The sequence below is a fragment of the Wyeomyia smithii genome, chromosome 2 (assembly GCF_029784165.1).
Source record: "Wyeomyia smithii strain HCP4-BCI-WySm-NY-G18 chromosome 2, ASM2978416v1, whole genome shotgun sequence".
NCBI classification, from domain to species: domain Eukaryota; kingdom Metazoa; phylum Arthropoda; class Insecta; order Diptera; family Culicidae; genus Wyeomyia; species Wyeomyia smithii.
This window is the reverse complement of record NC_073695.1, coordinates 26,494,556-26,515,319: the sequence shown is the minus strand read 5'-3', so window position 1 is coordinate 26,515,319 and position 20,764 is coordinate 26,494,556. Positions and strand designations below refer to the sequence as shown.

The 20,764-nt window shown below is 37.4% G+C and overlaps 1 protein-coding gene across 13 annotated transcripts in view; it reads right to left on the bottom strand.

Moving 5' to 3' along the window:
* The window catches only part of LOC129722423 (gamma-aminobutyric acid receptor subunit beta), a 187,920-nt gene that overhangs the window by 123,605 nt on the left and 43,551 nt on the right, over positions 1-20,764 (bottom strand). For all 13 annotated transcript variants that reach the window (XR_008727598.1, XM_055675858.1, XM_055675859.1 and 10 more), the window contains exon 3: positions 4,454-4,551. Coding sequence is in view for 12 of the 13 variants with exons in the window: in XM_055675858.1 (XP_055531833.1) it covers positions 4,454-4,551 (98 nt within the window). In the remaining variant the exon portion in view is untranslated. The remainder of the gene's footprint in view (positions 1-4,453; positions 4,552-20,764) is intronic.

The window sequence follows — 20,764 nt, the reverse complement described above, 5'->3', positions numbered from 1 at the left end:
TTCAACGAATTTATGAATTTGAAAACCAAGAGACTGGAATGACACAACGTTCTAAATGAATACGAAAAGATGCGGAGGGCGACGACTGTTCTTTGGTTTTTTTTCTCATAAAGCAAAATGTGTGCTCTACTTTTTTATGCAAACGAGTGCGAAGCAAAAGCAATCTTCAAACGAGATATTGTTAGCCGGAGTTTGATGGTATGAATTTGCTGCTAGTATTTGACACTCCAATCAGTTTAGCGAATTTCATGATCATTAATTGAAAAGGGCTGAATGTTATTAATATTGTTTTAAATTTGCAGAAAGTGATAAAGTCTGACATAATTAAAATTTCATAATGATGTGTTTACTGTTTTCTTGTTTAACACTTATTTTATAACTTTTCATTGATAAATTTTGTGATTTTTTTTCCAAATTTATATTTTATTCTTACGGGTTGAGTACGATGTCATAAATTTTCATTAATGGGGTATCATGGTTATGAATAAAATTAATCCTGTATGAAATTTCAACTACGAAAATAAATACTAAAAAAATCTACTATCACTTTTTTCACTAAAATGACAATTTGCGCAGTTTTGCGCTACAGCGGACAGTATGCATTTGAAAGCTTACGTTTTTACCTAAATTTTGAATGTAGTCACAACCGTGGCAAACTGCGGCAACTAAACTTTTAGCTACTTTTCTACAAAAAAACCACGTTTTTAATTTTTTTTAGTGTCAGGCCAACTATAATCTAATTTTACAATATCTAATGAAAAGGGTTTGTTTTGCACAATTTTTACAACAACTTTTCCTTTGACGTCAAAAAAATCCAAGCAATCATTGAAGCTACAGAGCGTTTCAAAGTAATGTACTTTAAAAAAAAAAAGACTAAAAACGTCAGTTCGCCAAGCTTTGAAAAGTCATAAAAAATTCATATTTCATTATATTGCGCCCAAATTTTGGATTTAGACACTTGAATGTTATAGCAATGAAGGAAAAACATTATGAAACAGCTAATGAAAAAAAAATTTTTTGACTGATGGCCAGTGATTCCCCACTGTGCGTCGGCTCGAATATAAACGTTAGTAAAGTTGTGCTGTGTATTTGGTGGAACCAGGTCTGGGTTGTTGGTTATGAGCTGTTGAAACCGAATGGAACCATGACTAAACTATGATATCGACTTCTTTTTATGCGGTTAAAACGAGTACTGCGCCAAGACCGGCCACAATACGAGCAGAGGCACGAAAAAGTGATTTCACTGCATGACAACGCTCGGCCACATACTGACAGAGTCGTTGAAACTTACATAGAAACGCTTAAATAGGAAATCTTACCTCATCCACCATATTTCCACGGACATTGCGCCCTTCGATTATTACTTGTTCCGTTCGAGAACAACTTTTCAAAATAAAGTGACATAACTACATAAAAAAACAGTTTTGCGACGTAAACACGCAATGGTTTCTTTGGATTTTTCTTTCTTAAATATTGACGATTTTCTGAACAATATATCATAAAATGGGAGGCGCAAAATGTTTTGTTGATGTTATACACATTTTTGAAGCAATGAAAATTTAAATTATTTATTTATTTTTTGAAAATGGAAAATCCCTCACACAACACATCAAAAATGTTGCAAAATGAATGCAAAAATTACGTAAGTTTTGCATTTTTATCTGAGAAAAAATCTAGAATCTAGGGTTCTTTTTGAACCTTACATTACGATAAGAGAGAAAGAGAAAGAATTCCAATTCCAATATTTTTGTATGTTCAAAAACATTTTGTCCAAAAACTCATTAATCAAAACAAACCAAATTCTTAAAATTTTTGGCATTCCAGAATAAAAATTATAATGTAGTATTTTTCCACTTCACACCATGAAAACTGAGAATAAAATGTGAGTTTTCAATGTTTTCTCAATCATTCGAGAATTAGGACTGCTATTAATTTTTTTTTTGCAAAGTCACTTCAAATACCTTCTATTTGCTATCAAAATTTTATAATTATGTCTCACAGTCTAATAGTTATGATTTTTCAAAGTTAGGTCAAGATGACAAAGTAGCGGTTTTTAAAACCATACTAAGTGGTTTAGCGAAAAATACGATTTAAGTCTTATTCGGAACAGCAATATTCGGAAACTTTCGAAAGATCTGTCAAATGTTGGATATGAAAAAAAAAAAAAATATCCCCACAACAACATTATTTGAGAAATAGTTAACATTCTATGATTTTATCATGAGTTTTTCATCTCGTTTTGACATTATTTTGATTAGATCAATTAAAGATGTGAAGTTATAATCTCTTTGCTAAATATGCTTTTTTTCTTTTGATTTTAGATGAAAAAAAAAACAAACCAATTAAAAATTGAGCAAAATCTATTTGCAATATGATCTAAGAACGTTCGATAACAACTTTGGCGAAAATGATAGTTCCCTTAATCCTGATTTTCCCGTGGAGAATCTTAATATAAATTCTTTTGTTTATGATTTGGAGCTTAAACTCGAAACAAAGCGAATATTTTGATTAGTTAAATTTGGTCGAAAATATAGTTTACTGTAGTAAAACTATGTACTTGTTTTGTAATTTAAATTTTGCATGCGCCAACGAAAAAAACCGTAGTTTGAAGGGGCAAAATTTGTCAAAGTGTAAAATTTTGTGATTTTTATCCAGAACGAAGGAAGTCAATTTGAATAATAAATGTTTGTTTTTTTTTGCCATTCTAACATTGGAGCACACTTCCCTTTGTCATTCGAGAGACAACTTTAAATAAAAGAATAGTGGTTTTAGAATAGCTACTTTGGAGCTCACCGTAAACAATCGTTACAATTTTGGAATATAAAGCTAACTCCACTAACAATGCTGTAAACATAATCTCGTTTGGGTTTTCTCCCCGAAAAAAGATCACCAAGCTGTTAGACCTTCTATGAGCTATGAACTCACAACCGAAAAACAAGATGCTGGTAATAGTAGAAAAAAAGTTGATCTCAACGTAAAACATAAGTACGCCAGTGAAAAAAAAACACAGGAAAACCCAATCTCATAGATGCTTTTTGGTGAGGCGCAACCCGAATGAACAGAAGCGATAAAAGAAGAGTAGAATAACCTAACGGATATGAAAATTGCTGTTGTGCAGGCGCAGAGCTGCAGGATATCCCGATTCTCTTGCTCACAGTGCACTCAAACATGCACCCTAGATTTGCTCTATTTCGCTTCGCTTGTGCTCCGGTTTCGGTTGAACCGATCCGATAGGTATCGGATGTGTACCGGGGCATACATATTATACGTGAACATAAAACCGTTTCCTTTGGCCGCATTCTATTCATGTGTTTCCCAGCTTCTGGTTGCAACTGCTAATGAATAGAAATGACCATGTCGGTCGCACATCATTTCCACGGATTCGCAGCAGATAAGAAGAAAAAACCGAACAAAAAATAAAATAACTCAAGAAATTTAATTAAAACAACTCCCGATGCTCGGGACAGTCAGACGTTCGCAATTGCTGCCGGTCGAACCAAACTCATATGAAAACTTTTCAACTTGAAAATGTTGTTTTTATTCTTCGCTTGATGAGAAGCCACTACTTGCTGTGTGGTATTCTCTTTTTTAGTTGTTCTGTTGCGCAAAAGGCAGCATGTTTCGCTTAGTGTTTAACATATATACCTAACACACAAGTATTGCCCGGAGCAATGGCAGCACGTGTATGTTGTGTAGGGCACCGCATCGCCAACCTAGCCTTTGCGGCTGCCCTATGGTGGAGCGATTTTTAGAAACACCCTAGCAGCCAGACAGTTTTCGGACCACGCTGGCCTGTTTCTCCATAACGAAACATTGTCACTTAATTAAATTTACTCCACAGTTGCTGCCAATGTTAATAGAACGCAAAGAAAAAAAAAATTGAAACTCGATGTAATCGTAAATTTTTATTGACGTGGGTATTGTTCCAAGCATTCGTTGATTGGCAGTTGTTTTTCCCCGTTGGGTCAGCTAACCGTTTGAGGGTAACATCGTTTCTTAATTCGAACAAATTGCAGACACGGTATCATTTTCGGATAAACTTAGCTCGTTTAATTTGTCGAGGAAACTTGCTGACAGTTGCGAACCTACGTTAGCTATTTTTTCTTCTTTTTCAAGACCTAATTTTTTATCTTATCACCTAAGCTATTGTGATTTTATGCATATAACCTTAGTTCGACAGTTAAATTAGATTGTCTTTTTCTGCCTACTCTTTCCTTATGGCAGTAGTATGGATACAATGTCCTATCTGAGTCTTCTAATCATAATGCTTTATGGTCGACGGAAGTCGTTCGAAGATGCGACGACGGATTCGGTCATTGTCGCTGAATGGTCGCAGTTAGTTATATCATAGAGAGTATCGTGTACGATAGAGAGAGAGAGAGAGAGGAAGCGCGAGATTGTGTGTGGATGTGTGTGTGCGTGAAGGGAAATTTCTTGAAAATCGGTTACCTACCTCCATAGTTTGGTCTTACTCTTTTGTCATAGCCAACGCTAAACGAATCCAGAATTGCCGAAATATTTACATCCCCTAGCATACTGCCACCGCCGGTCCTGCAGGAAGAAAGTAGAGAAAACAGTAACGAAAAGAAAAATCATTAGTCGGGTTGCTTCAAATGGCACAGGAAATTACTCGTTTTGAAAGTTGGTCATTTCCTGTTACTTTACGTACAACTGGGCTCGAGTCGACCGGAAATGGAAGGAGCCGACGGTCAACGGAACTTCGACGGTATGCCTGCCATTGTTTCTCACCATAAAAATAAAGCACTCTTTCGTTAACTTTGTAGGAAAATTGTATCACATTGAAGGTGAAGAGTGAAATAATTCCAGAAATTTTGTCTTCTTTAAACATAAGGCTCATACTAACTTTACAAAACAATTGAAATGGTTTGTCTTGCGTTTTACTATAAAATTTGATGGAATATGAATGATGTTCATCACGTTTTTGTAATGGACAAATATTTGAAATTCGGAACAGAAAATTCGCTCTCAAGCATAAATCAGTATCTGGAAACTTACTGAACCGATTATTTTCATTCTAAGTGAGTTAACTTTAACGTTTTCAACCGAATCAGTTACTTCAGAAGCAATAACGAAAAATTCTCCTTTTCGTAACAAATCTGTTTATTTAAAAGCAATAAGATATTTCAAAATTCATTTGAGTAACAACACACAGTGTCGTATATTTTGCGCATGTTACTAGTTTCTTAAATCTTCAATTTATCATATAGTATTTAAATTTTGATGATATCAAAGCCTTCATACGCTTCTAGCAGTCACATCACGATCAGTAAACTGTGTTAGAGAACAACACGAGTATTTGTTTTTTTGCAAGCGGATGCAAGCTATGTTAAAACATACACTCATCACTATATGGAAACCAGCCGGATTTGAAGCTACGCATACACCAAATTATTTCCTACGTTAAATTCGTTTCTCCCTAAACTTCAACGTGTTCACCACGAAAATGACTCATTAGGGCTATAGTACGAAACTCGGACCAATCCTAAAAAGCCATATTCGTTTAATTAAGGATTTTGCAAACATTCCTGGTAACTCTGGTCGCCATTCAATACCATTTCATTTCCAAACGGTAAAGTGAGATAGCGAACAAAACAGTGGTGTTTTCAATTAAACATTCGAAGATGGGATATTGCGGGAGTGATTCTCTATATGAGTGAGTAAAGGGGACTGAAACGAACCTAAAAGTCTCACTAACACATTTTAGGTCATATAGGGTAACGAATGGCTTCGGCAGTGGTTTTCTTCGGCAGGTTTCTCCATAAGATTGCTGCAGAAAGCCTGTTGAAAAAAACTACTGCCCAAGTTGTTCGCTACCCTACGTGATTATAAGACACAGTGAGTGATGAAAATTTTTTAAGAGCAACAAAACTTCTATTATGCGTTTTGGGTGTTGGAACTAAACTGAATTTTGTATAATTTTCAGTCAAACTGTTCTGACAGTCTGTATTTTTTGGTTAATATTGTCATAATAATCTGATTATCATTAAAGTTTATAGATCTACTTTCAATGGTTACAGTTCTTCAGTCTCCTACAGAAAAGAGTCTAAAGGCAGTAGGTAATACTACAAGGTATACAGCCCTGGGGGTTGTATGAAATGGTGACGTAGGACTAAATATATATCGTTGAATTCGATACTGGCACAACTCAAAATTTTGCAGTATTGAGTTATTGATGGCAAACGGTGCCAAATACTATAAAATTTCATCTCACAAAGACCCGTTTCAAAATTCACAATCATTTCAGAAATATAAGTAAATGTGCCTTTATTGCACAAATCTAAAATATCCCTAGAAAGACGGAAAAATGAAGTTACAACTCTTATAACTTGCTTATTTCATACACATGTTAGGCCTAAACAAGTTCAATAAAAATGGCAAGTGAAAAAACAAATTTTTGACGCAAATTTTCAGACGCGTTTTTCTCGAAACTATGAATTTTGAGTTGTACCAGTATTGAATTCAACTGACGATATATATTATATGACGATATATATTATATGCTGCGATAAACTGTTCATAGGAAACACTACCGTTTATATTTGATGGTCGTTATTGTAAAAATAACGATGCATGAATACATGAAAATTTCACACTAGTAGTAGTTGTGAAAATTCTCATAACTCTTCTTTTCAAGCATATGTAGTTCTGAAAAGAACTGATTCCATAATCTTCAGCTGGAAATGTGTGCTACAGAACGCTGATGATCGCACCACCGGTAGCATTGAATATTTTGCGCTGTGCCCTCCAGTAGCTGTGCTAGCAAAATATCCTGCAGCGTACGATGGTAACTGTTGCTGCCGTATGCAAAATAAAGGTAACATGTTCCGCAGTGCCTGGAAGTTGACTTGTATGTAGCTCTCGTTTCTCAACGTCGCGCACCTCTAACAGCTATACTCCACTCGCTGTTGTGTTACAAACTAGACTGAAGCTGAATTTTCTACACGCAGTCTTTTGTATCAATTCTGCGTAGCTTTTTGCCATTAGGGCGTGGCCACGCAGCTTAGAGAAAAACTAACAGAACAAAACACTTTGTTGAGTCAAAATATGTAGGCAGTGGAATTTATTCCGTCCATGTTATTGTTATCCGTGCTCGGGAAGCAAGCCAATTGCGAGTGAAATGTATGGGAAGCATGACCTTGGAAATTTTCACCTTTTTTCACAATTAAGCAGTAGAGCAACAATGTTAAACATTATATCAAACAATTGTCACACATTTTATCTATCCACCGACATATAAATGACTAAGATGCATTAAGTCGTTCGCCTGCTATAATCGTTTGAAATCTGACGCAACATTTGCCAGTTTCATTTTCAATTTCACAAAATGTAATCTAGTATAGAAAACAAAGACGTAGTCCTGCGTCAAAATATAAGGAATCATGATTGAGTTCAGTCCAAACGACGAAAAACAATGTCTTTATGACATGAATTTGCATAAAACATTACAAAAACACCAAAGCGGTTTTCGCTCTCAATGCTGCGACATTCAATATAAACGTCTTAGAAAAAAATCTCTTCGATTTTAATTTAGTTTTTTTATTGTTCAATTCAGGCATGTTATTTTTCTTCAAATAATCACTAGCGTATTGGAGAATATCTTGCACTGCGAAAACAACTGCTTTCACACTGGAGGGCAAAGCGACGCTAACTAGGTAATTTATTTATGTATTTATTCTGATGAAAAATGAATAGAACGATTGTAATTTCTTAATGAACCGGCCAGAGTGCGGCTTGAACCTCTACGATCAATTTGATACGTAACTTCAACGTTGGAAACAAACGTTGAAATTATTAAATTTCGAAGAAATAGTTTCCACCATCGACGCACTTTTTTTTCCTGTAGGAGCCTATGACCACTGCTACCATTAGTTAGATATATTGTGGTATACTCCGCGTTAATTTTTATGCACTGTCAGTTCGTTCCATCACTATGGGTATCAGTGATAGTCGCACCCAGACTTTGCATATCACCCCAAGAAGGTATGACTTCTTTGATGAAGTTCCTTACCATCATTAGTTCAGCAGACCAAATCTCGTTAGGCGTGAGGATACCATTTCCAAGAATACGCAGTCTTTGCTGAAATAATGCGCTGCATTGGCACAGTTAGTGTTCCGAGGTTTCTACTTCAGAATTACAGAAACGACATTAGTCATCTGTTAGTTTACCTAATTTTTTAAGGTGATGCTTACTCGGACAGTGCCCAGTAAGTAGGCCAGTTAACGCACTCAGATCAGCTTTATTCATACTGAATAGGTTCCGTGTGATTCTTTTACATGGTGTAATGAATAGTTTAGATTGCCTTGCTTTGGAGTAAGCCTTCCAGTTGGCATCAATCATCATTGATTCCCAGCCTCTTAACTCAGTTTTCAAACAGGATGAAGATACCCTACAGAATAGCTCCGGCTCGACGAAAGCAGTTGAAGAACCAATTTTTGCTGAGAGATCGGTTTTTTCATTTCCTTCTATACCACAGTGACCAGGAACCAGTATAGATTGACAACGTTTGTTACAGTTAGTTGTCGTAGGGATTGAATACAATCCCATACCAACTTCGACTGACATGTGTATGCTTTTAAAGCATTGAGAGCTGCTTGACTATCTGAGAAAATGCAGATATTGGCATATCTATATTTCCTAGCCAAGCAAATACTTGTGCATGTTAGAATAGCATTTATTTCCGCTTGAAAAACTGTGGGCCACTGCCCCATTGGAATTGATATATTGGTTCCTGGTCCAGTGACCCCAGCGCCTGTAGACTCGCCCATTTTAGAGCCATCTGTATAAAATATGACTGATCCAGGACGAACTTTGGGACCTCCTTCTTCCCATTCACTGCGATTGGTTCCAATCACTTTGAAAGGAACATTGAAGTTAGTTCCAGCGATCGACGCACTTGCTCAAAGGCAGTAGCGAATCATGTAGAATCTGAAATATCTCTCCAGAGAGATAATAGACTGGTGTGAGCGTTCTCACACGAAAGGACCTCACACAAAGTAACTACATAACAGAGCTAACTGCAGTGCTTTTACTGTGTGTCCTTTGAGCATATATCAAACGAGAGGAGCATCTAGGTAGAAGAGTAGATTGCGTTGTTTGCTTGGCATCTCGAAACTGAAAAGAAATCCAGTCACCTACCGAATTTATCTCAGCAGTGCGTACCGCGGCGTACTTCTGTGTATTCTCACTAGGGTGATTCACTACTCTTGTTTTGCTCAGCTGTGGTGTGAGCAAAAAATGTATAACCTTGTCTACGAGCAGTAGAAACATAGCACAAAGCAGAATAAAGAAGTTTGGTGCAAAAAATTGTTGGACGCAGCGTTCATACTGGACAAGAAGTGAGCGGAGAATGTTCATTCTTGTGCTCATTCCACATATTGAGGAGAATAACAGAGCTGGTTCCTTTAGTCTTCCCATAAATATTACGCTCAATCAAGTTCGATTGAGTTTTCCTTATTCATAATCTGATACTTCGTACAAAAAACATGACAGGTATTTTTCAAAATTCTAGCTGCCAACATTTAGTCGAAAAACAATAAAATTCTTGCTTGGAGTATTTGCAGCAAATCGCATGGGTATATGAAAAATTTCAAAAAATAAGTATTCATTTATTTATTCTTTAAAAATCATCAAAAAAAAAGCAGTAGCGGTTTTCAAAGCGGCATAAAAACCCAGCATCTTGATAACAGGAAGATTACAAACATATGACAATAATTTTCAATGCAATGATTTTAAACATAATAGCAATAGTCAAGCAAACAAACAGTAGTCAAGAGCTAAAAATTAAAATTTTGTCCATTTACATTGTACTTCTCTTTAGAGCGGGGGCCTAGTGTGGTTGGTAACGTCTCCGCCAACCACGCTCGACGCCTGGGTTCGAATCCCACCGCCGACATGGGTGTCGATGGTTGTGAGGTGGCGTGATCCACTCACAACCAACCCAACTGGTCTAGATTCAATCCTAGCCGACACCGGGAGATTTTCTGAGGCGAAAAATCTCTGGGATCACGCCTTCCATCGCATGAGGAAGTAAAGCCGTTGGCGCCGGTCCGTTAATAAACGGGTCGTGAGTTAGGGTCCTGGGTGTGGAGTCGCCTCCCCGGGCGTCGGTGATTGACCACAACAGTGGCGGAACTAGACCGACGGAAAATAAGCGAGATTAAAAAAAAATTGTACTTCTCTGCGAGATGACGGATGGGTTCATGCAGGCCATAATTAGTACGTTGCGGAGGTAGCTGTAGGAGTCGCTGATGTCGCTGAGGGTGAGAGGGGCAGTGCAGTTGAAGTAACGACAGGATGTTGGGGCAATCATAGATGCCAGTTAGGATTTTATGTGCAGTTTTAACAATGATGTCCTTCCGTCGCCGTTCTAGTGGTGCTATGCCAACCAGCGCACAGAGATCCTCATACGGCGGAAGCATGTCAGGATTTCTCCAACGCAGGGTGCGGCCAATCCTTCGCACGAAAAGCTTTTATACACGTTCAATGCGTTGGGCCCAAAACTCGTAATATGGCTCTCACACGGCACAGGCGGACTCCAAAATGGAGCCTACCAGTGAACAATAGAGGGTTCTCATGGTACCAGGATCATCAAATTGCTTAACAATTCTCATAACTAGGTCAAGTTGTCGGTTGGCTTTATTGATAACCGAGGTATAATGTGGCTCAAACGTGAGTTTAGTGTCGAGTATAACACCAAGATCAGTAACAACGTCGCAGTGCGTTAAGTTCATTCCAGCAATGCGGTAATCTTAAATCAGTGGATGTTTTTTTCTGTTAAAGCTGATTACGGAACACTTAGGGATACTTATCGACATATAATTAAGACGGCACCAATCAGCGAATAGGTCAATTGGCTCTTGGAGTCTGGCGCAGTCGTCACGAGTTTGAATGAGCTTATAGATTTTAGTATCATCGGTGTACAATAGTCTCGTGCCTGGAGGCAATAGTCGTGTAATATCGTTTATAAATACACAGTAAACAAAATTTACATTACTTTAAATGCACATAAATGGAGCATTGGAAACCATGTAATATTTCGTGTGGCATTATTTTCACATGCAATGTGAATGAATATATTGTGAATTTGCATTCATATTTATATTCAAAGCTATAAGTTTATATCAATTAACGTATAAATTTACATGGTTAAAAACGATTCTGTATTGTGCATTATTAACGGTGTGAAATTCTATATGTTTTTTTTTAGAAGGTTAGTCGTCACGGATCTGCCGGGGTAAAAACCATGCTGAACAGTGGAGATGTAGTTTTTCGCGCGAAACATTAAATGATTGTAAACTACGGCCTCCAAAACTTTCGAGCAAGCGCAGAGAGATGAATTTCTACGATAATGCTCCACATTGCGTTTATCGCCCTTTTTGAAAACAGGAAACATGAAGCATTCTTTCCAGCTGCGGGGGAATTGTTGACACTGCAGAGAAATGTTGAAAATGAATGCCAATGGAGATTTTTTAAGGAGACAGCCGGAATGCCATCGGGGCCAGGGCGAAATGATTGTTACAGATTGGATCGCTTTCACTACAGCCTCGTTCAAAACCCTGAAGGTATCTGTAATGACCGAATCGCTGGGAACAGACAGCAGAGCGGCGGTAATATCATCTGTGGCTTGAATTAACTTAACTTAAACTTTGCACCCGTACTTGGATGAATAATGAATAATCTTCGTATTTACAGTTCATTTAAAGCATTGTAGCTCTGAAACACAGAAAATTGAAAAATTTTTATAACACAAAATGAGGGTTGAATTTTTACTTCTTTTTTTTGTGTTAAAAATTCAAGTTGCAAGAAAGCTTTGATAGAACGTCCAGAATAAAAAAAAATTCTTCTTGAAGGTTTGGAGCATTTTTTAACCTTTCCAAGAATAAATAGATTCTGATCATATTCTCTGATTTTCTGTTCTGATATTCTGATGATAACTATCAATAATCATCAATAATTGAAATATTTCAAATATAAATTTAGAAATCACTTCTCGAATTTCTTAATTTGATTTGATTTTCTTGAACTTTGAACTCTCGAAACATATAAATATGTCTAAAGAGTTAATTTAAAGAGGCAAACGAAATGTCAATGCTCGCTGGTTTACGGTAGATATATTTGCCGGATGTTCGTTGAAATCTATTACTGACATCCGTACAAAATTCGCCGAGTTCGAACAGCTGTTGGAAAGTTTGACGAGATAAAATAAGTGTGTAACACTGGTCAACAAAATGAAAAGAAAAAGTACACTCTAAAAGCTCAAACTGGAAAAAAATGAAATTTTCTAGCTATTCAGTGGCGTAGCCAAGTCCCCTTTTAGGATTCTACCCCGCCCCCCCCCCGCCCCAGAACAGTCTTTTTTCATTATATCACTGCCAGCCAGTGGGATCTAGAAAGGTTTACACACACACACACACACACACACACACACACACACACACACACACACACACAAACACACAAATACACACACAAACACACACACACAAATGTTTTAGCGAAATAGATGAAGAAAAAAAAAATTCTTAGCAATGCATACCATCCATTTTAAGATATTTGCATGAAAAAGTTAAAAGTTGTTTCGAATGTTACGCGAAAGCCTTCAGGGGGTACGCGAAAGGAAAATCAGTAATCAGTATAATACTTCTTTCGTTGTTCAATCTTGGTCTTAAAACATGATTGTAGCAATCATACAGACCATAGTTCAGTTTAAAACCTGAACTAGACTACCACAGCATGATCTACCACTACTCTCTCCCACTTTGCATTCTTAGCCAGGGGGTACAATTGATCTGAAAAATATCGCCAAGGGGTACGCAGACAAAAAGGTTGAGAACCGCTGCACCGTATTGACTCAAAACCACAGTTCCAACGTGATAATCTCACACCAGAAAATTGGTTTTAACATTATAAAAAAATCCAAACTGCGAGTAATGAAGACATTCTTCATTCTGCAGCTGAAAATTTACCACCAATCAAAGCTAAACTATTTCCTCTCACAGAAGGAACAAAATTCGAAACTCCACATCAAATAATGATGATATATGAGTCAGTGTCAGATGCTAATGAAAATAATATAATTTCTGGCAGCTATTTGGCCCGCTCGCTGTATTATGTATACATATGTGAGCAGCAGCACGGGACCCGGAAAAGTTGCCTCCGGGTTACGGGCACACAGCTCATATCTTGCCAAACTCCACTCTGGCAGGCCGGCTCGGCCAGGCATTCAAGCAACAAAGCGCCGGCCACCCGCCCGACCGCCGCTGCTGCTGTCAATGTGTGACTGTTTGAAACAACTATCCAAGCGAATGGTTTTAGTTTTCGGAGCACTCGGAGCAGAAACTTTTGCTATCCAGTTCCATGTTAAATTTATGGTTATTCAGCCTTGGACCATTTTCGCCTGCCATCACTTTCCGTTCCCTTGCAAGAGGGGGAGAGGAAAGAAATATGAACCATTCAGGAATCCCGGAATGGGCCAGAATTTAGACCGTGCCTCACATCTGACCAGTACTAAATGCGATAATTTCTTCCGAAAGCCTAGCCACGTGGACTACGCCCACCCGCACAGCTTCCGCAGTTTTGGAATGATAGCGACAACTGGAAGCCACACATACGGGAGCTTAGAATGGCCGAAATTGATACTTACACAAAAACGGTAATGTTCAGAGGTAGAAAATCCAGGCCGTTGAAATTCCCTAAGTTACTAATCTAGCACGAGTATACAATTTAATTCCACCATTAAAAAGGTCATTCTAACGCGATTCCATGTGTTCGTACATTTTATCGACTCTGCTGAAGTATGCACATATGTAGAGTGTGGCAGATGTGTGGAGAGAGCCGGAAAGTGCATTCGTGGAAGCCGGGTACCACTCACCTTGTATGAGTCCCGCTTCTTGGTTGCTGTTACTCGAAAGGGGAAGGCGGGGGTAACAAGACGCGCAGGCCGGCGGTGACAGATGATAAATTCCGTACTGCCGACCGAGCTACTGCTATTGGCCACCGTTTGTACATGACAAGTATTTATAGATTAAATAGATTAAAATGTGGACCCACGAGATCCAGTGAACAAACACTAAGCCGGCGGCAGCGGATGTGCGGTGCCTACATGACGTAGTGCAGGCTTTGCGACTCAGCACATAACTTCAATGGACGACCGGAGGGTCCTCGGGTCGAAAAAGGCCAACCCCGCCGAATCTGCTACAATCAGCCGGAGTAGTCATCTATAATAGGGACAATGATTCACTTCCGGCTGGGAGAACGACCGACCAACACCGGGCGAACGAACAGCTTCACGACCTCGGCTGTGATTACCCTAATTTAGTCATCGCCGGGTGGATCATCGTGATTGAAACTACGTGCCATAGCGCAGCAGGGCCGTGCCGAGGTGCGACGATGATTGAGGAAGATTTCGCTGGCAGTGTAAATGTGACGGCCCCGTGAAACGATTTATGTGCGATGGAGTTCTGATAGAGTGTGTGTGTGTGTCTCTGCGAAGTTTAATTTAGTCTGATTGACGGGTGAATTTGACAGAATGGTTTTTGGGGAACAGGTCTGTCGCGTTACAGTAGATCTATCACAAGTTTTTATAATTAAAACGTTGTTTCAAAATGTTGCCTAAAATTTTTATTTTGTGTTGTGAATAAATTTTCTACGTTAAGGTGTCAAGGCAATTGAAAAAATTTAACAGGTTTGTAGAGAAAAACCTAACCTTGACAACTCTACAGCATCACAAGGTGATGTCAGGGATGAGCTGGAAGTAAGTACGATAGTATCTGAATGTACGGCGATAAGAGTTTTTTTTCATATTATAGCTAAAACATATCTCTCACTTCAAAATATATTTGATGATTTTGAAAATTTCGTCGAAACAAAATTAATGATATCATCGAGTCAAAATTTCGGTGTAACTACGGTGCATAGTTCAATAGAAGCACAATTAAAACAATGTTGTGTCAAATAGATAAAACTTCTGTTACATTTTTATAATCAAGTAAATGAAATATCGTGCCGTGTCAAATAAACCAAACTTAAACCTAAAAAAAATGTAAATGAAATGTTAGCGTGCAGCCACCTGAAGTTGAGCCAAAAGCGAATTTTAGCGAAGCAAAATCGCCGTTCAGGAAATATTAAAATAAATTCATTTCATTTCCTTTGTTTGGTCATACTATATACGCATGCATAGTAGTTTCATATTATAAGAGAACCCGACAATATAGATGTACCAGTAGGATCTTGCAAGTTTTCAAAAGAGTATTGAAAAGTTAAAATATATGATTCTATTTTTAAATCAAAAGAACTCTTTTTCTTTGAAAACGGCTACATTTAGAGATGCGTTTACTGGAAGCTTTTATGAAATTACAACAGAAATCGTTATTCGTAGTCAAAATTGTGAAGTTTATAAGCTTAAAATCTGAATTTCGAAAATGTATTCTTCTAAGAAATTCAACAGAATATTCTTTTACCAATTGGTAACTAGTTTAAAAAATTGATACAATTAAGTTTTGAGAGCCTAACAAAATATTATTCACTTTAAAACATTCACTCTCTACTTAAAAGAATATTATAGTTTCATTCACTTTTATTTTTTCAATGTAGGTAACTAATGGGCCTTTCAAGAAAAAACACCAAACCGTACTTTAAACAACAAAAACTATGCGTAATTCATGAGATAAACCGTATTTTACCACTTTGGATGTATCAAGGCCCAGGGGACTGCTTCGTTTGTTTTTTTCTTCTTTTAGTTCCTGTAGCAATTTCACATACAATATTATTAGTATTGTTCATTCTGGTGAGATTTTTTTTTCATTTTTATTGTTTATCATTTAATAAAATCACCATGTATCTCCATTACAGCAATACTTGATGGGTACACATTCAAAATATTTTTTAATAACATTAAAGATAAAAAAATCTTTCTTCAAAACACAAATGAAATATTGTACCATAAATTTGACTGGGGAATCCAAAAATATTCAGCGATAAAATTAGGTTTTCAGTTAGCCAATTAAGTTGCCTAAAACTTTTCTGAACAAATTAAAAGAAGCACTTTTGAGGAAAAAAAACTTGTTCTCGTCCAGAGTCCAGGCTACACTGGAACAAAACTAAGAAAAGGGATTTAAAAATAGAACAGCCATCCCAGAATTTTTAAAATTAGGTATTTTCTCAAAATCCTTTTTTTACGCGATTGATGAGTTCGCACAAAAACAGAACCGCGTAAAAAATCGCGTGATTTTGAACATATCGTGTGAATAAAAATGTTTCCCATATAAGAAATCGCGTAATTTCGAGAAAAATGCATGAAAAAAGATCGCGTACATTTATATATAACGGGTGACAACTAAAAATCCGAAATTTTACTCCACAACAAACACGCTCAGAGAGAAAGGAGAATATGTATATGAAAGCTCTATCTTTCCTTTTTATGCCAGTATTTTTTGTTTCGTTTTGGCATGCTCAGTTCAGTTCAAAATCCGGTCCAAACAAGGAGTATTCCGCAAGTGCATAGTACGGTTCACTATAAACTGCTCAATTATTTTAGCAAAAAATTCACGGTAAACCATTTTGAAAGCGAGAATCTTCCGGTTTCTATCGTGTACGCTATATTCCTGCAAACCTCAACAATAATCCACTAGGAAGGTAGTGGAAGACCGGCCAGAGTAGTGGATAGAAAAGGACTTTTTCCTTTTTGTCAAATCGTGTTTCAAGCTTAGTGATTTGGCTAGCAAGCAAAATATATACCAGAACGAATGTTTGAACACCATTTTGATTCCATTTCTTCCTCAACACCATACAGATGAGAAGTACGTCAAAAAAACACAAACGTTTCAGAACAACCACTCGATTCCATTTGTACCCCAAATACGCAACCCAACGACTCCACCTCAGCGTCGTCCAATTGAAGATTTCCTTGAGATTTTGAGTTCCTTCGGTGCAGAAATAACTGGAGATCAACGCATTGTGGTAGAATCAAATGATGCATTCAAAAAGCTGACTTGAAGACCGTACAACGCTCTTGTTTCGGCATCATCAGAAAACTTCGACGGGAGGCCAGTAACGGACCTTTCTCAAATGCTCAATATTTTTCGTTAGTTCACAATGAATGTATCTTCATGAGAAATAAATCAGTTTTTCTTTAAGTAAGTCCACCTTTTTTTGAGAGCTGTAGAAAAAAATCCAAATTTTTAGTTGTCACCCGTTGTGAGAAAATCGTATTAAATGCGTCTCCATCAAGCAGTGCTGTATGGCTTTAATGGAGACGCATGGTGATTTCATTAAACGACAGAGTATATTTTTTTTGGGAAAATCCTGAGAAATTAAAATGAAAGGAAACAGTGCGATCACTTGGGCCTTGAACTCAAAACGATCAGAATAGTTTAGGCAACTAAATTACAACGGTTAACACAGGTGCACTCCAAAATCTCAAACCGAAAAAAGAAAGATTATAGCTTTTCAACCATTCCTGTAAATTTTGGTGTCCTTTGCTACTAACTTTCTTTCAAAGACTTAAATATTAAATTGTTGGCATCACGTTGAAGTGACGAACCCGACGAGCAATTACTATGCGAACTCTCACGTAAGTGGACGCGTTTCAGTAATGGCTTGGGGCATCGTAATTCACAGGAATGGTTGAATAACTACAATTGCGTAGCAAAAAAATCCGTCCGGGAGGGTGGGGGTCCAAAAAAAGATAAATTTAAAAAAAATTTAAATAATAAAAAAATATTTTTTATGGGCATAGCACAGAGTGGCAAACTGAGCGATAGTGAGTAACCTAATTCAATTACTATCATGTTACAAAACGGCATTAGAAAAACTGTGGTTGACGCGTTCACTGCTTTGTTCACATTACTTACTTTCAATACGGGTATCGTTGCAATGGAGCAGCGGTTCTCAACCTTTTTTGTCCGCGTACCCCCTGGCAATATTTTCCAAATCAATTGTACTCCCTGGCTTGGGATGATCTCGCAGAGTGGGAGAAAGCATTGGTAGATCATGTTGTGGTACTCTACTTTAGGTCAGGGAGTAGAAATGTACTCGTACGCTACAGTGTTCACACGACAATAGCAAGATTTTTGTAATTACCACTGTGGAATGAAGCATTACGCGACAGTAGCCGCTACCGAAGTTGCATACGATCGGCTTTATCTCTTGCATTTTGTCACGAATTCAATATGAACAACAAATCTCTCGCTCACTTCTCTTTATACTGTTGTCATTGTACAGACAATCTCTGGCTCGTGTGTTATTGACTGTAGCTGTCTGTGCTATTTATTGCATTTATTACGAATTGAAGTGGAATCAATTTACTTAGCATCGATTTTTATATGAATCCGAGGACGTTACTTGAATTTGTGAGATTCATGCTTTTATTGTCCTGCTTTTGCTTAAATATGCTAAATTTGGATGAGACACTCGATACAGCGAACTATTTTCGAAAGAAATAGTTTAGAAGTTGGGATTCAAATCTTCTGGTGTTCACGATTGATGATATTTTTCGTCAGTACATATATAGCAATTATTTATTTTCCTTCTTATTGCTGTACTAAACTGTCACATGATTGCTAATTTTTGTCATTCTCACAATGCTACAGTCGAGATATCGAAGCGGCCGGAGATCGGCACAAAAGAGAATCGTTAACCATCCGTGTTGGCTTCTAGTCAAACGATTCTCTCAAATAGAGAAGCGTACAGTTGAACGCTGCTGTCGCAGTCTGCGAGAGAGGCAACAATTCTTTTCGATACGGTGTCATGCAAAAATGTCAACTGTTCGGCACACTGCTTTAGGTTTCAAAAATAAACTTTGTTCGTTTGATTGCTACGGTCATGTGTTAAGAGCAAGTTTAAACAATAAATGAAGTACTAAAATCAACCAAAATTTGTTTAACATTCGCAAAATATAACTTTAATATAGACTATTCGGGATTTTTTTGTGAAAAATATACAACTTTGATTCGTAAAGTCATTCAAAAATTCGAAAAGAAGACCAGGAACCTGAAAATATTTTCAAATATTACTGAGATTTATAAATTATTAGCGCCCAAAACCAGGATATTAAATAAGCTATAGTGTTTTAATGTGAATCAAAAACTTAATAATTGATTGCCCACGTTTTTTGGGCTGCAATATCTGAAAACAGCTGCATATCCTACGAGTCACAGCTCTATTATTCCCTAGCGGTCGTAAAAAATAAACTCAAGGAGACACGGAGATAGTGCGTGATGAAGTAGCAATGTTAATTCGATTGAAATTAGCTTTCTTGAAAATACTCTAAAAACTTTAGCAAAGGTTTTAAATGATTTGGTTAAGGTTTGTAAAACAAAACTTTGTATTGGGCCGTTTCCTTTTATTTACTGCAGCGAATCTAGTTGTCGTACCGTGAAACTAATGGCAGCGTTTTGGATTGGAAGGTTTGTATACTTAGTGGTGAGAATAGGGGAACTGTTCCATTATTCATCTCATTAAGCCGATATTCACGTAGAATGCACAGATTAAACACGAATTTTTAACGAAATTTTTGAACAAAAAAAAAACCAAATTTGCTTACATGCTCTTGCTAGATTTATCCTGAATTTTGTGAAACAAACCATTTTCCACAACGCTTCCATATTCATCTCAAAACTTAAATCACTGCTCAATTATGCATCTCACGACGGCCCCTATAATCACACTGTTAATCATGAATGAATCACATTATCATGAATGAACGTTGCCGCAGCCCGTCATAGTAGGTTACCTAGATACCCGCTGTAGTTGTTTACGTGCAAAATTGGTAGCCTAGGTAACCACTACAGTGCTGTAGATTTACGTCAATTATGTCGGAATAATTCAACATTTTCAGTATGATTTTTTCGTATTAACAGAAACTGATTTAGCAAGTTTTGATTTTCTTCAACGCAGTGAAAACAGATGAAAATACATACAGTTGAAATTCAAAAAAAAATCATCTAATATATTTCTGCTGATTGGAGCTTGTTTTTGGAAATTCGAGGTGAACATTTCAAAGGTTAAAGTATTCTTAGTGTAGTGCTTGATTTTCTTAAGTGATTAAAATAAAAAGTGGTCCGCTATTGATGAAAAAAACTTTGGTTGGCTGCTGAACGAGTCCCCTTGTAGCCGTATAGAGCAATGCGCAGATTTTATTTTCTGAGGTAGGTGATTGAAATAAATGAGTTTTCGAGTGCAGATACCCGACTAGAATATCAAATTTAGAGCTTTTGGGTGAGTTTTTGAAGATTCATGAGAAATCTAAAGTGAACTAAGAAGAATCCTTTCCATGGATTAGTAGATTGGTTTAGTTAGAAAATATGCGTTTTTCTTCCTGTTTTCAATTGTGGTATAATGTCGTATAAGATGCATATATGGGCTGAGATGAAAAATGGAACAGTTCCCCTATCGTTAGGGTTTTTTCACACGTTGGACCGGAAACTATGAGCGAAGGTCATCAGGGCAGTCCGGGATAATCCTGGAGCCTCTCTCCGTGATTTGGCGAAAAGGTTCAGTGCAGCACATAGTACCGTTCGTCGAATCTCTATGCGTGAGGGATTACGGCCGTATCATGTCAGCAAACAATCCGACAGGACGCTGAAACAGAACCTAGTTGCCAAAACCCGAGCAAGAAACCTATACGAGCAAGTCCTGGCAGGGTACAATGGCTGTATTTTGATGGATACGAAGGCCCTGTGAAGTTCTAGCCTGATCTCGCAAGTACGCCCGGAATGTATTGAAATGGTACCAGTAGAAGAATAT